Source organism: Gallinula chloropus (assembly GCF_964237585.1).
Source record: "Gallinula chloropus genome assembly, chromosome: 6".
Taxonomy (NCBI): Eukaryota; Metazoa; Chordata; class Aves; order Gruiformes; family Rallidae; genus Gallinula; species Gallinula chloropus.
Window position 1 is genome coordinate 10,121,619 of NC_140091.1, and position 14,107 is coordinate 10,135,725.

Sequence of the window (14,107 nt, forward strand, 5' to 3'; positions counted from 1 at the left end):
TCCAGACTGAAGCCAAGACGGAGAGCCTGGGTATTCGATCGCCCCTTCACCCACAGCTGTGCACACTGCTTATGCCAAATAGAGGAGAAAGTCTCTCCTTGTAGTTTGGAATTACACAAGCCCTCTTTGATTTTCAGAGCTTTCTTTGATCTCTTTGTGTCTTAAACATTGCAAGGAGACGGGGAAACCAACTGCCTATGAAGAAAACAGCACTGCTTTTCAGAGAAGAGGTATGTGTTTGCTTCCCAACAGCAAAACCAGTGGAAAAGCAGCGCTAATCAACTCATGGATGATCTACCAAAATCCTCCCTCCACTTTCTCTCCTTAAAAGCAATCAGATCACAAACTTTATAATTCCAGAGAATAGTTAAAGAAAATCCTAAAGACCATGATGAAATGGACTTTCCTCTGCCAAGGGCTTCTCTAGCAGTCCTAAGGCATACAGCCTTTCAATGAAGAAGCATGAAAACAAAGTGAAACACTTCTGAAGTATTGATTTTTAAGTAACTACATCACTGTATTCAATATTTGCAGCAGACTCATACAAATACCCCCTGGTGTCTTCTTCTCCAGTAAAAAGTATCCAAGCTAATACTGTAGTAGTTTATGTATTAACTCTGCATCTAGAAAAGAAATAGCAGATTAGATGTTTAAAAATAATTACTGGCCCGTTCAACTGACTGTTCCATGTTCATCTAACTTGTGAGAAGGTCCTCTCCAGCTTTTTCAGTGTTGGTCTGATGATACAGATCTTTTCATACAGTTTTGTATGAAAAGGCTAAATGTATTTTTTAAAAGTGTCATCCCTCACCTGGACACAAAAAAATAAAGCAGAATCTACAGGTTTCCACTAATCTTAGGCTAAGTAAATGTTTTGGTGCATTCAGATGTTTAGTTGGATGAGCAGCTGATCTATGACCACAAAGATGCAGGTCAGGTCTAACAGAAACTCAGGTCAGCAGAACACCGAACCGATGCTCTTCTTGATATTTCATGTCCTACTGGCACATACACCAGAAAGGAAGTCTACCAGCTTCCTTCTATTTTGCTTGAAAAAGAAATGTAATCTTCAAGACTGATGATGCCAAATGGCAGCCAAAAATTCTGTTAAATTCACATCCACGGCATAAATTCATTGTGCTCTTCTGACAAGCCCTTTGACTCCTCCTTAGTTCAGATTTTAAGTCTATGTAGGAATAATATTGCTTGTCAACTTCAGAGGTGTTACTCAGATCAATTCAAATTAATTCTAATCTGTGAAATACTATAATAGTATTGTCATAGACTAGAGTAAGATTAGCTTAGGAATGTAATACTGAGTTTAATAGCTTCAAGAATTACATTGCCACTTACTAAACAGCCCATTTCAATATCTTCCTGAGCCTGTGTCCAGCAAAAGGACAAGAGATGAGAGACTTGGTCATTTAGGAAAAAAAAGTCTTGGAATACAGGTTTTAATCTAACTATTTCCCACAGGAAGGTAAATTCAGATCTACAGATGATGATCGCTTTGTGCTTCTCATGATACCACCCTGGTTTTTGTTTCTTACAATACTTAGAATACTTACACCATATGAACTGATGATTTCTATGTGACATGTCAATCTCAGATTTGCCAGGTTGGTTTGTTGGAATAACGTTGTTCAAACTGATCTAGCTATTTCTGGGAACATGACAAGAGACAAATATGGGTCTTTTCCCATGTAAGAAAGCTGCAAACTTTATACAGATAGCTTTAATGTCCCTATTTCAAAGCAAGGACTGATACTTCCAACAGACTTTAACTTTTTGGGGCCATTCTTGCTCCCTGTGGACATCCATCTGAAGGCTGGTCAAACTATAAACTATGAAAAAACTAGAGATTCCACCTGCAGGTAAGAAGGACTTAGACACTGCAGGCAGTTTGGTCTCCACCGGTGTTATCTTCACAGGCATCTTGGAAGCCCTCTCAGTAGCTATCAGTGATCAACTATTTGGATCATCCATACAGAAAGTAACTGTATTTGCTCCATGCTGTCATAGTTTGCACTCAGAAGAGGACTTAGCCACGGCTTATGCCACATAAAGATTTAACCCAAGAGTACAAAGCTAAAAGCAGAGCTCCTTTTTAACAGCTGCTCAAATATATAATAATACTGCTTGGCAATGAAACCAGAGGGGTTTTTTTCACATTGATAATGAAAGCTTCTCCCACGTTTTTCTGTCCTCTTGCCTGTATATCTGTACATACACATGGAGACTTCTCCCACAGGAGACTGAAATCAAGTCACCTGCCTTCTAAGGAGACAAAAAAAACCCAAACCCAACAAAATAACCAACTGTCTTGAAGGACAAAAGAGAACAAATTGTGAAAATTGTGTAGACTAGAGCCTGTGGGAATGTGTCTGAACATATGAAGCTACAGAGATGAGATTAATGTTGCAAAATCAAATTTTAATCACATCAAGTTATACTAAAAAGAAACTTCTGACCCCAATTTCTTCTCTTGCTATGCAGACTGAATTGAACACTCACCTCCTAAGGAACTGTGGTGATAAATTTGTGTTTGAGAGGCCCTAGAAATTTTATGGATGAACATTAACAGGACAGCTCACAAGGAAAACAGTGATTCTGCATTCAGTGTAAGATTTACATAACATGGAATACTGAGTCCTAATTATTGCAGGTATGACAATTGCCAGGAACATACTCTAAATAGTACATATGAACCACAATGATCAATAGAAGTATTATGGAAAGAGGCAGTGATATGCGACCACGCAGTTGGAGACACCATAACACACGTTACGTTAGGTCTGTACAGGCAGCCTTAACACTTCTAATTTTTCTATGCTTGGCTTTTGGGGGTTGTTCTGCAGTGTCTAGTTCACATAAACTAAAGATTCATTGTGTGAAGTACCTGAGAGTTAGAAGGGTTAATGCGGTGCTGCTACCTTACTGGTATTAATGACAGATGAGCCTTTTTGAAAGTACCAGGCAAACTGCAGCTGGCCTTTCTAATGGCACGTCTAAGAACTGAAAGGCTTCATTAGGAGGTCAAAATTATTGGAGTAACAGATATGGATTATCAGCTTTTCTTTCTGCTAACCTATTAGCAGAGGTTTTCGTATTGAGAGCTTGAAAGCAGACAAGAGTTTCATTTCCCAGTTATAAAAAGCTGAGAGCTGACTAGTAATTACACACTATCTCTGAGAGTCCTGCCACTTCTGACACATTGTGCCTCTCAACTGATCAGTCGAGCCAAGTGCTGCACTGGGATTTTACCAATGCTAAAGGCAAAGTGCAAGATGATAGGAGCTGGGAAATGGAAGAAAAAGCAGCAGAACCAATAATTAAAATAATTTTTAAAATAATTAGTATATTAAATAATGTTAGCAAAACAACGAAGAAAGATCAGGTATTTTAGTACAGACTCAGAAGCTGATTTGTTAGGGAGTGTTTGTACAAACTGAATTGCTTGAAAAAGTCTGTGCCACTTACTGAAACTGTTGAACTGGGAGTGTTTGTTCCATAGCCAGAAGAAGGAAGGGAGGCCAAGGACCAGCGGCGTCCATCCGTCCTGGGTTGAAAGAAGCACGGGAAATTACTGTCAGGGATATACTATGGCTTATGCTCAGGGGGGGAATAAGCGTTTTCCTCCCTTAAATCTCTTAACCTCACATTTTTACTAAACTCTCAAGTTATCGGATAAATCCTATTTACAATGACCTTTATGAAGAAGCAGCTAGGCTAAGTTTTAAAAGCAAAAGTAAGTGACCTTGGAAAAGATAAATTAAACGGGCACTGGATTCCTGCATTAAGTAAATGCTTTGTAAATATTACCAGTTGTACAAAAATTACAGGTTTCTAAAACAGACAAATGAAATCACCTCACTTCAAACTTCTCTGAAAAAGCCAGTCATGCCTGAGATTATTACTGAGGCAGTTCCTTTGTCTTCCAAATCAAGTATCAAGTTGAGTGGGAAAAAAAAGTCCCATCAGATCAAGAGTCAACGGCAAACGGACTTGTTAGTTTACCTAGGCAGAAGACATCCTGCCTAGTACATCACCTGCACAGCCAGTGCAAAATCCACTACAACAGGTTGAACAGAGCCACCCAAAGTTCAAAGGAGATTGAAATCATAGAAATTCCACCCAGGGGCTCTTTCTCCTCCAGTCAATGCAATATTAGTAGTTACTGCCCTATTGTAGTCAAAGAAAGGTAACTCCCAGGGAAAATAGCCAAAACACCCTGGGGATATGGCAGAAAAGGTCTTGTTTTACCACCATTTGAACTGAGGAACTATAGCACTGCTTTGGGAAGAATCAGTGTTGCCTTCCTTGAAACCCTCCTCTCACCACAAAGCCCACCCCAGTGAGGATGGACCCTGAACAACATTCAGCCCCGTTCCCCCCTCTGATGTCACTTCAGCCTCACCCATTCCGTGTCCCCTAACGTATCTTGCTGCATGTTAGAATGTATGTTAACAAAGTCTCTTCCTCACACTGGTCTCCACTGTTTGTTTGATTACAGCAGATCATCAGTAACCAGTCATAAAGTGAAGCTGCACTAGAACAGTTCTGACTTTGTAAAGATTTGCCATCTTCTGGGGACACACACATTAATGCAAGTACACTGTAACACAGGATGTGTGCTACAGGTCTGAAATACTGCTCAGCACTTCTAAAAAACTCAACTGTTACCATCTTCACAATAAATGTTTCCCATCTCACTATCTACCCCACGTGGGCTCATCTTCAGGAATAAAGTTCACTGCACACCAGGGCATAAACGCCTGTTAAAATTTTTTCCAGAAGTAGTTCCTTTTACTTTCAGGCACTGATACACACCACTCTTCTTTGCCATCTATCTTAAAATGAGAGGGAAATAAACCCGCTGTTCTGCATCACTGAGAGAATGTTAAGTCAAGAGTATTTTTTAAGAAGACTCATGCTTCATGCATTAAAAAAAAAATCAAGCTGTAATGCACATCGCATGCGTATGGTGCAGATGTACCCCACTCACACACAGGTGATGTTTTCTTTGGCAAGACAATCACATATAAAAGAAGAATCTCAAAATATTCCAAGATTATTTAAATTCCCTTCTTAATCCTGAAAAGCACCAAATGTCAGCATTACAAAGCCACTGTGTGACATGGTCAATGACTGAACACCAAACTTCAATGATCTTCATTTGGCTTCTTGTAACATACTGGGGGTACTGAATGCTTCAGTCAACGATTCTACCCTGGTTTAGACCCTCTGTCCCAAAGGGAGACAGCATGTTCCTGACTTCTCAGGCAGCAGACATGAAAGCAAAGTCAAGTCTGCTTTTATTTGCAAAGAAAAGTCTAATTACTATTTTTTTTTCCCCTGAGTTGCCTAATTTGTCCATTGAAATTATTGCAGAATTTTCATGTTGACAGAGTTAACCAAAAAGGTCTGTCCCAGTTAGAAAATTGCAGGATACCCCTTCATGCTTGGGCTATTTTCTGGTGATGCAATCTAGGCAAGCAATGTGCTAGGCAGGCAGGAGAATGCTCTGTTCTAGCAGAAAGAAGTGGGACAAGAGTAGAAATCTTCCAAATCAAAGGCAATGGGGAAAAGACTTTAAAAGAAAATCCTTCCTTTCCTTATGCAAAACACTTCAAAGTTACTTCAATGTTTTGCTAATAAACATATTTTGAGAGACACTTTCTGCAATATTGTTTCAGGAAAAGATACTTGGAAAGGAATTTTCTAGGTCTTTTATTTATTCCAGACCCTTTGGCTACCACAGTAGAAACATGCGCACAACAAATTTTGCCTTTAAAATGGCATTTTAATTAGTTAATTAAGGAGGTATCTTTATGGCACTTAAATGCTACTCAACGAAGAGTAGATCAATTTCAAAACAAGGTGCTAGAAAAACAACACATCTTATCCAGAGCACTACGTGTTTATCATTTTAAGCCAAAACACAAAGATTTCCTGTTTCAATTAGCAAAGAAGAGAAGCTGAATGCTGAAATGGGGTTATTACAGCATGGACTTGTGAGGGGGACAGGCTTGGCTGCACAGAAGGACAGTTCAGAGACACACACACACAAACAGCAGCAACACAACACGTTACCTGTCTGCTCGGTGTCCATGGCTGTATGGAAGAAATTGGATAATTAAAATAAGAGAGGGAGAAGTAAAAGATGTGCATGTGATCTCTGGAAAAAAAAAAATCCCGACCCTCATCTTCCCTTAGTGTAATTCCAGTAGGATCGGTTTTATGAATATAAACTAAACATACATTTCCTTTTCCAAGCAGGAGAATTCCTGAGGACATGAACTTTGTGGCCATGGGACATACTGACAGGGTGTCCAGCAAGGGATTTACAATTAATCACGTCAAACTAAAGCCAATCTTGCAGCATATTGTAGTGAAATTGGCTTTGAAAAAAAAAAAGAGCTTTCCAAATGCAAGCCCCACTCTGTCCCAAAAATCAACTCATCACAGGGCTATAATGAAAGGATGGAAACCACAAATTATATTACAGTTTAACAAGTGAAGAAATTACACCAAATATAAAAGGCAAAAGAAGAGATCTCTTCTGCAAGGGCAATGGGAAGAAATCAGGTAAGAAGCATCTCTTAAGACCCACGGAGTGCCCATCACAAGCATACAGTGAAATAACTGTCTGGGGTAACAGAACACCACACTTTGAATTACTTAATCCCATCATACAGAAGTTATTCTGATGCCACTAAGTGATAATCTAATAAATATGTATTGGTACTGCTGGCAGAGCTACTCAGGGTGTAATGCAAGGAGAAAATAGAAACAAGTTTCTAAAACAAGCTGTGCTTAAGTGTTCTTTTCAATGACAGAAAAAAGTTTAGATAGCAGCATGCATACTGTAAACTGAACCGCAGCATTCGACAGGACAGACTTAACCTTTATTCATCTATTTCCTTAAAAATTAGATTTTAAAAGCAGTGAGGTACGAAAGGGCACTCTTCAGTGTTTTATTATTAAAACACTCTTTTCTGCTCAGAGCTTTAGAAAGCAATGATACTGAAACATCAAGTTGAAACCCGATGTTGAAAACTTAAGTTTTGCCAATGGCTTCAGTTGCAATTTTCCTCCTGGTTCCCAGGGTCCAGAACTCCAGATACTGCTAAAACTGGTAAAAAAACCCAGTTTACTTCAATGAACTTACTGAATACACCCAGATCGGGCTCATATATCTCTTTAAAAATGGAAGTTGTGAGTCCATTTGAATAGTTTTACCAGCAGGTAAAACACTAATTTTGCCCTCTGAAGCAACAGGATAATACATTTCCAGTCTGTCACTTTTCACATGCCATTAATAAAGTTTTCTTTTTAGGTAAGACCTGAAAACCAAAGTCTACTTCAAACAGCATTCAAGGACACCCGAGTTTTCTACTAAATCCAGATATAGACTGTATCTTTTTCACCAAATCCTAACCTTTCACTCTCCTTTGAAGTTTTGAGACCTACCCTTTTTCTAACGAACACTCAAGCTAAATCTGTGGTTCTCAGAAAATCTACCTCCTGTCACAATGACCACATATTTCCCATTCTCAGATAATTTTAACACAGAGAGGGTTTTGTTGTTTTTTTTCAACTAAGGCAGAGTTTAGCAAATCCAAAATACCTCCCCCACACTTGAATCTAACAATCCTGCTCCTACACCCAAACCCTGCTTGGAATATCTTTCTTTTCCCTGTTATTTCTCCACAAATTTTAACTCTCCCTATCATTACCCATTTCTGCCTACCTGCTGGGATTTGACATTCAATGCACCATTTGCCTGCTTCTCCAAGCTGTCTTTATTCTTTCCATCCTATTCCTCACACTGTATCTATCCCTGTAGTATCAGATTCCTTCCCACCAGTTTGATATACGGCAGGACCAGAGCTTGTCTAGTATTCCCTGGGGCAGAAATGACAGCTTCACATTCAGGTCTCTCAACGCTGCTGCTCTTCTTGAGGTTCTTGTAGACCTGCAATTCCAATTACCAGGTATTTCCTCATTAGAGCATTAATGCCCCCTGGAGTTTCCTCAATGCCCAAGGCAGTAGAGGAAACTCAGAACCTGCTACACCAGGTAGAAGGCAGTGAGTGAATGCACATGTAGTTGTATGCAGAATTCTAGGTTGTTTATGGCTTTGTGCAGCCATACACTTAGAATACACCTCAGTTATACAGCGAGAAGAGCATCCAGGCCTACAACTAAGATATGATTATCCTAATTAAAACTGGTTTTAATGTCGTTACGACCACATTATCTGTTATATCACATGCCATCATCCTTCTGGGAGAATGCTGCCTCTTCCCTAAGTGTAATGACTACTTAATTTATCTTCTTCTAGGTCTTAAAAGCACCTTTCTGAATACTGTCCAGATCTAAACAAAAACAAAAGAGTAAACTGAAAGTAAAAATATACATCAGAGAATGTAAAACACAGTAAAAAAAAAACTTCTAACACACTGGCGATTTCTAAATAAAAGTATTTAGACTATTTGCCTGCCAGTCCAAGAATAGATCTTGCCTTACCTTCGGGCAGGGACGAAGGAAAAATGAGCAGGTGCATTTGGAGAGAAGTTCCTGGGACTGTCCAAAGGGCTGCTACCTGTTTGAGAAAGTTTAAAGAAATAAAATTAACAAAAAAAAGCACCAAAAAGTATTTTATACACATTTGGGACAAATGGAGGAAGTTTTCACTGTGCAGAAAGGCTTTCAGATGCAAGCTGGAGTCACAAATAAGTGAAAATATGGACCTTGGAGTCTCTGATCATTTGAGCATTACCTTGCTAAAGAAATGTTCTGACACAAATGTATCAGTATTTTCCCTCCTTTTACAATAATTTAAGGTATACATTTTCACTTAGTTTCATACAAATTATCTGTCACATATAAACGAAATAGTCCCTCAATATTTTGCAATAATTTCTATATTAACATTTATCTAAATTAACATTTCTTAACACTTCTCAGTGAAAAACCTGAGTTAGGAATGACATTGATGACAGTTTCAGGAATAATAAACACCAGGAAAGTATTTCTTCACAACATACATGAAGGCCAAATGCAAAATCTACCCGGGGGAAAAAAACCCCAACAAGATGTACTGAAGGAACTCCACATGATGGGCAAAGGACTACACACATGTAAGATGCTCAAGCTATAATGTATCATCATTGACCTTTACCACCACTTTGCTGAAATAATACTTTTACCGTGAAAATGAAAGTTCTAGTGAATTCACACAGCAAGGAAAAAAATAACACTTAATTTTCACTTGGCACAAGAATGCATTCTCTGAGTTTTGTTCTAGGATGTGTAAGCATATGGGCAGTAAGTGGTAGATTGTGATGTATTTCATTGCAAAGTATCAAGCCACCATTTCATAGAAAGCCCTTCTGAAAGCCAGCATCATTTACAGACTAACTGCAGAAACCTTTGAAAGTTATGGATGAATTAGAAGCTTCGTGTCAGCGCGTGTGCTTCCCGGCGGGCATATTCTTAAGTGCTTTGTTCTTTTAGATCCTTAATACAAGGCACAAAAGAGAAACTATGTATGCATAGTAAACATAAGCCAACAGCCATTTCTTTGTGCACAGACAATAAAATAACAAAATAAGAGCAGGAAAAGTAAATAGATACTGGATGAGGAATGCACTGCAGGGTACATCACCGTGGTCATCAGAAATGTTTTCAAATTTGAATCCCATATAAAATGGATTTATTTTAAAAGATGTGTTGAAAGCCAAACAATAATGGCTCATTGGACTTCTCACTGCTTCAGAATTACAAGGTGCCCAGCTCACCCCCCAGCACAGTTCATGGGAGCATGGTCACATCCAGCACTGTACTGAGGCCTATAATTAAGCTGCATCGTTCCAGCACAAGCTATTCACACCCTTTAGCTGTTCCCTGAGCAGAACGGGATCGTCAGCGCTGTGCCCACAGGTACCGTTACCTCACACTTAGGCTATACAAATGGTTATGAAAAATGTTCCTGTGAGCAAGGTGTGTGCACACCTGGCAAGCACGCCCAGGCAGGTAAGGACGAGGAGGGTGACAACCCGCTGATGCCATCTGGGGCTGAGGACCGGCACAGTCCAGCTCACACCATCTGGCCTACCAGTCTACGAGGGGGAAAAGCAGCAAGCAGCAGAGATGAAAGCAGCCCCAGGCTGATGTAACACCTGGCGAGGGGTGATGAGAGAACCAGAGAGGTACGTGAATCCCAGACCACTTCACAATCTGCTTCACCAGGAGAAAACGAAATTAAAAACAAAGGGACTGAGCAACGAGTTGTTGTCTTTTAGCTCAGATTTCTTTCATACTGTTACTTCAGAACTAGCAACAGTCCACACTGTAATATAGCACAATGCAAGTCTTCACCCAAAACCAGACACACTTAACTCATTCCCAGCATATCACAAGTGGGAAGGGGAGAGCGCAATCAGAAATCATTAACTAGGTGATTTTTTGGTGCTTCATTTATTGAGCTTGAACTCACTTTAATTCTTAAGGTCGCAGTGGAAAACCAGAGACATTTCAGTGCTGCTGAATTAAGAGAAAGCAGGTCTGACAGTCTAGATGGCACTGCAAGCCTGCGAGAAAGACGGAAGGGAAGGTGACAACAGCCACAAAGCGAACACTCAGCAGTGCGCAACCACACACGTCCTGGCAGCAGCACACAGCTAGGGTTAGAATCCTATTTACTTACTGGCAGAAAGCTGAAGGAGCATGTTAGGTTGTGCAGATCTTCTAAGAAAACAAGGAAAACTGCCGGCTTTGGTGGGAACATCAGCCTTCACCTTCCCATTTTTCAAGCTTTATTGACGACGTACGTGACTGTGTCACAACAATCTTCTGAAACCAAAAGCCCACTGCCCTAATGCTGTTGTAAACAAGCAATGACCTGTCACTGCCTTTTTATAGCTTCATCAATCTTTTGTAAGCTTCCCAGATCGTGATCAAAAGAGGATTTCAGAATAACTAAGAAAATTGGGCAATGACAGTTTTCAATTTTTGAAATTAAGTATGTGGGTGTTCGAATTCTTCTGAGCCTGCACAATCTGCTACACAGATACTACTAATTTTTAAGCAACTACTTTTTCAGATTTATATGGCATATTTCCTTCCAGACACTGGAATTTTAATTGGATCCCTTGTGAGTTGCTTCTAGTTTTAAAATGAAAAGCAATTAGGTTTTTTCTACTCAATTCAAGTCTGGGTGAAGCTTTTAAAACAACAACAGGGAGAAGGGGAATTACTACTTTCCCTAAAATTTCCCAGTACTGCTGCATGTGCTATAGTTGAAGGAATTTTAATAAGAGAAGCCTTAGTGCAACACTCTCATTCACCAAGGCTGATCGAAACCCTATTTATTGTGTTAGCAAAGGTAAATTCCCCTGTTGCTCAAGGGTTATAGTTGGCTACTACCAAACCTGAAACGACTCTGTCTCATGGGAGGCTGTTACACAGAATGATTACCCATTAGGTAAATCAACACAGCTACATGAACGTTAATAATTCAGGCACAAATCTTTACATTTTCCGGACAGAGGAGGAAGGATGCAGCCGAAGCATTTGGACATCCGCTGCCCTCAAAGTCCAGCACTGGTCCTTATGGTCAACAGACAGGTGAAAGCCTCAGCTGTCATCTACTGCCATAATTTTACAGACAGATAATTAGTCCAAAACCTTACACATTTTGTAAAACCTGCTTCTCAGACTTGTAAAAATAAACAAACTCAAAAGACAAATTTGTTGTGGTCTTCCAAGTAGGATATATAACATTACCTGCTGAATATTAACAGATCTTACTGCATGCTACAAAATTAGCTGCCTTCCAGCGCACATGGATCTTAAAATGACCAAAAATGTTTAAGCACCCTGTGTACCACCTGCCTCATACAGCTCTCACACCATCAGAGTATCACACACATGAAATGCTGATGAACGTCAATCATCCAGCTGTAAGAACATCTCTCTCTCTCCTACTGAATTATAAGTATCATGTTGCTTCTTTGACTGATGTTAAGCTTTTCACTTCAAAATATAATCTGGTGGTGACTTCATATTCAACCAACCTGTACCCTGTAACAGGTGTACTGAGCACACCTTCTCTGAAACTTTCAGATTTAAAAAAATGGATTCAAACAAAAGCAAAAAACTGTAAGGAACATACATGTATATTTTTCCCCCCTCTGATACTGAAAGAAAAAGAATTTAAAAGAAAAGCAGTATTTTCAAACCTATACTCCTAAAACTGGTCACTTCAATCCAGGATTGAGTGACAAGGCAAACAGAGTGACTTTCCCATGAAGTTAACAAGCTGTAGCTTTCTCTCCCAAGGTTCCAGCTCATTCTGGAAAGCATTACTTCAGACAGTCTGAAAACTGAATTAGCACACTTCAGATCCATTACACGTTCTTGAACCAGAAGTGGTTTCATGGCAGAGTTAAAATTGAGATGGAATTACATCCGAAGAAATGTTGAGATCTCTTAAGTAGTACTTTTCCTCTAAATTTTCTAGGATGTGAAATCACTTGACACCTTATCTGGATGCTGTTTCAGAGAGTAAGTGTGTCTGCCTGGATCAGTGTTCATTAGGAGGCAGGTTTGCCTGACGGACAGTGCTGTATCACACTTTAACATTGCACAGGGAAGAGTAACTCCTGAGGCTCCAGTCATACAGGACTCAGGGTTTCGAGTGGTTTCTGAACAGAATCATTTTAGAAAGCTGCACTGGTTTCTCTGCGTGCTTATTGCTCCTTTGATTCATAAGAGAGGTTCAGAACAGGCATTAAGAAGAGCATGTTCAAGACAAAAGAGGCAGGGAGAGGTTTCAGCATTTCTTAGTAACTTATCAGTGTGTGTGCTTGAACAAACAGATTGATAGATTCTGCTCAAATACTAAACAAATATCACAGCCTGTTCTCAAATTCACATCTCGTATATGATATTTCTTAAGACAATATTTGTGACTCTACTCTAAATTTCATCTACTTTGGTCTCTTGAATAAATGATTTTTCCCAGGGAAGTCTCCTAAATATAGTACTGGTAGAGAACTCAAATTACAAGTAATTCATCTTCCTATGCTCCACCAGCTATTCTTGGAGGTCACAAAGGATATCTTTTTAATTAATAGTTTTAAATCCCATATGCAACATCTGAACAAGAAGTGGAAATATTTGACAATTACTGCTGAAGAAAGATGACATACCCCTGATTAGTTACTCCAGTTTCTAGAACACAGTTGCATACTTCTAATAAAAAATCAGCTCGTAAAGCATGACATGGCATCAAAACCACTGAGAGCAATTTTGCATTTTTTTAAATAGAGGAGAAAACCAAATCCAAAGAAAATATAAATGTTCCTATTGTGAACATTTCTACATTTGTTTTCTGAGCAATGATCATGTCAACAAATCGTGGCAATCAGCCAAGCAAGGACACTTGTATATTCTAAGGAGCATTTTTCTCATCACTTTAGTGAAAGGCCTGTACAGCTGATGCAGAATTTGTTAAAACCAACATATATATATTAACTCTAAGAGCAAAGTAAAGAGTACAATGTATCTAAGTGAAGAAACTTGATGGGGAAAAATGCCCTGTTGAAACCCAATTTTACTAAGCTATCACTCTCATCATCCCACACAACAGAAGCAAGGGAGTTGGGAGTTAAAGGGAATTGCTCTGTGCACATTTTTGGCCCTGTATTTTGTTGGAGATGCTGAAGCAAAAGGAAAATGGTTTTAAAACACTACTTTTAAGATTTTGCCAACATTTTAATTTGAAAATCATGGACCATTTTAATAAACAAAACATCATTAAAGTAACTTCCCAGTCTTCCGTGCCTGGGCTTTATAGCATCTGAAGCAAACATGACAACATTCTATGAAAACTTAGAGCAGTGAAGGATTTCATGGCACCCCAGAACAATAATTTTGGTTTTCTTCTGCCTTTCAACAGGCTGGATGTCACCTCTCAAGAAAGAATGCTCTGCAAACAGAAGCAGATGGCTCCTAGCTGAGCTACTATCAGTTTGCTGTTCTTTCTCAGCATTTCAATCTCCAGAAAGTATTTACAGAACATACTGCCATGTAGGAG

General features: G+C 39.3%; 1 protein-coding gene across 1 annotated transcript in view; it reads right to left on the minus strand.

Moving 5' to 3' along the window:
- The window catches only part of MAST2 (microtubule associated serine/threonine kinase 2), a gene marked incomplete at its 5' end in the record, with an annotated part of 188,223 nt that overhangs the window by 48,627 nt on the left and 125,489 nt on the right, over positions 1-14,107 (minus strand). The window contains 3 exons of the mRNA XM_084266399.1: positions 3,481-3,559; positions 6,094-6,114; positions 8,533-8,608. Coding sequence (XP_084122525.1) covers positions 3,481-3,559; positions 6,094-6,114; positions 8,533-8,608 — 176 coding nt within the window. The remainder of the gene's footprint in view (positions 1-3,480; positions 3,560-6,093; positions 6,115-8,532; positions 8,609-14,107) is intronic.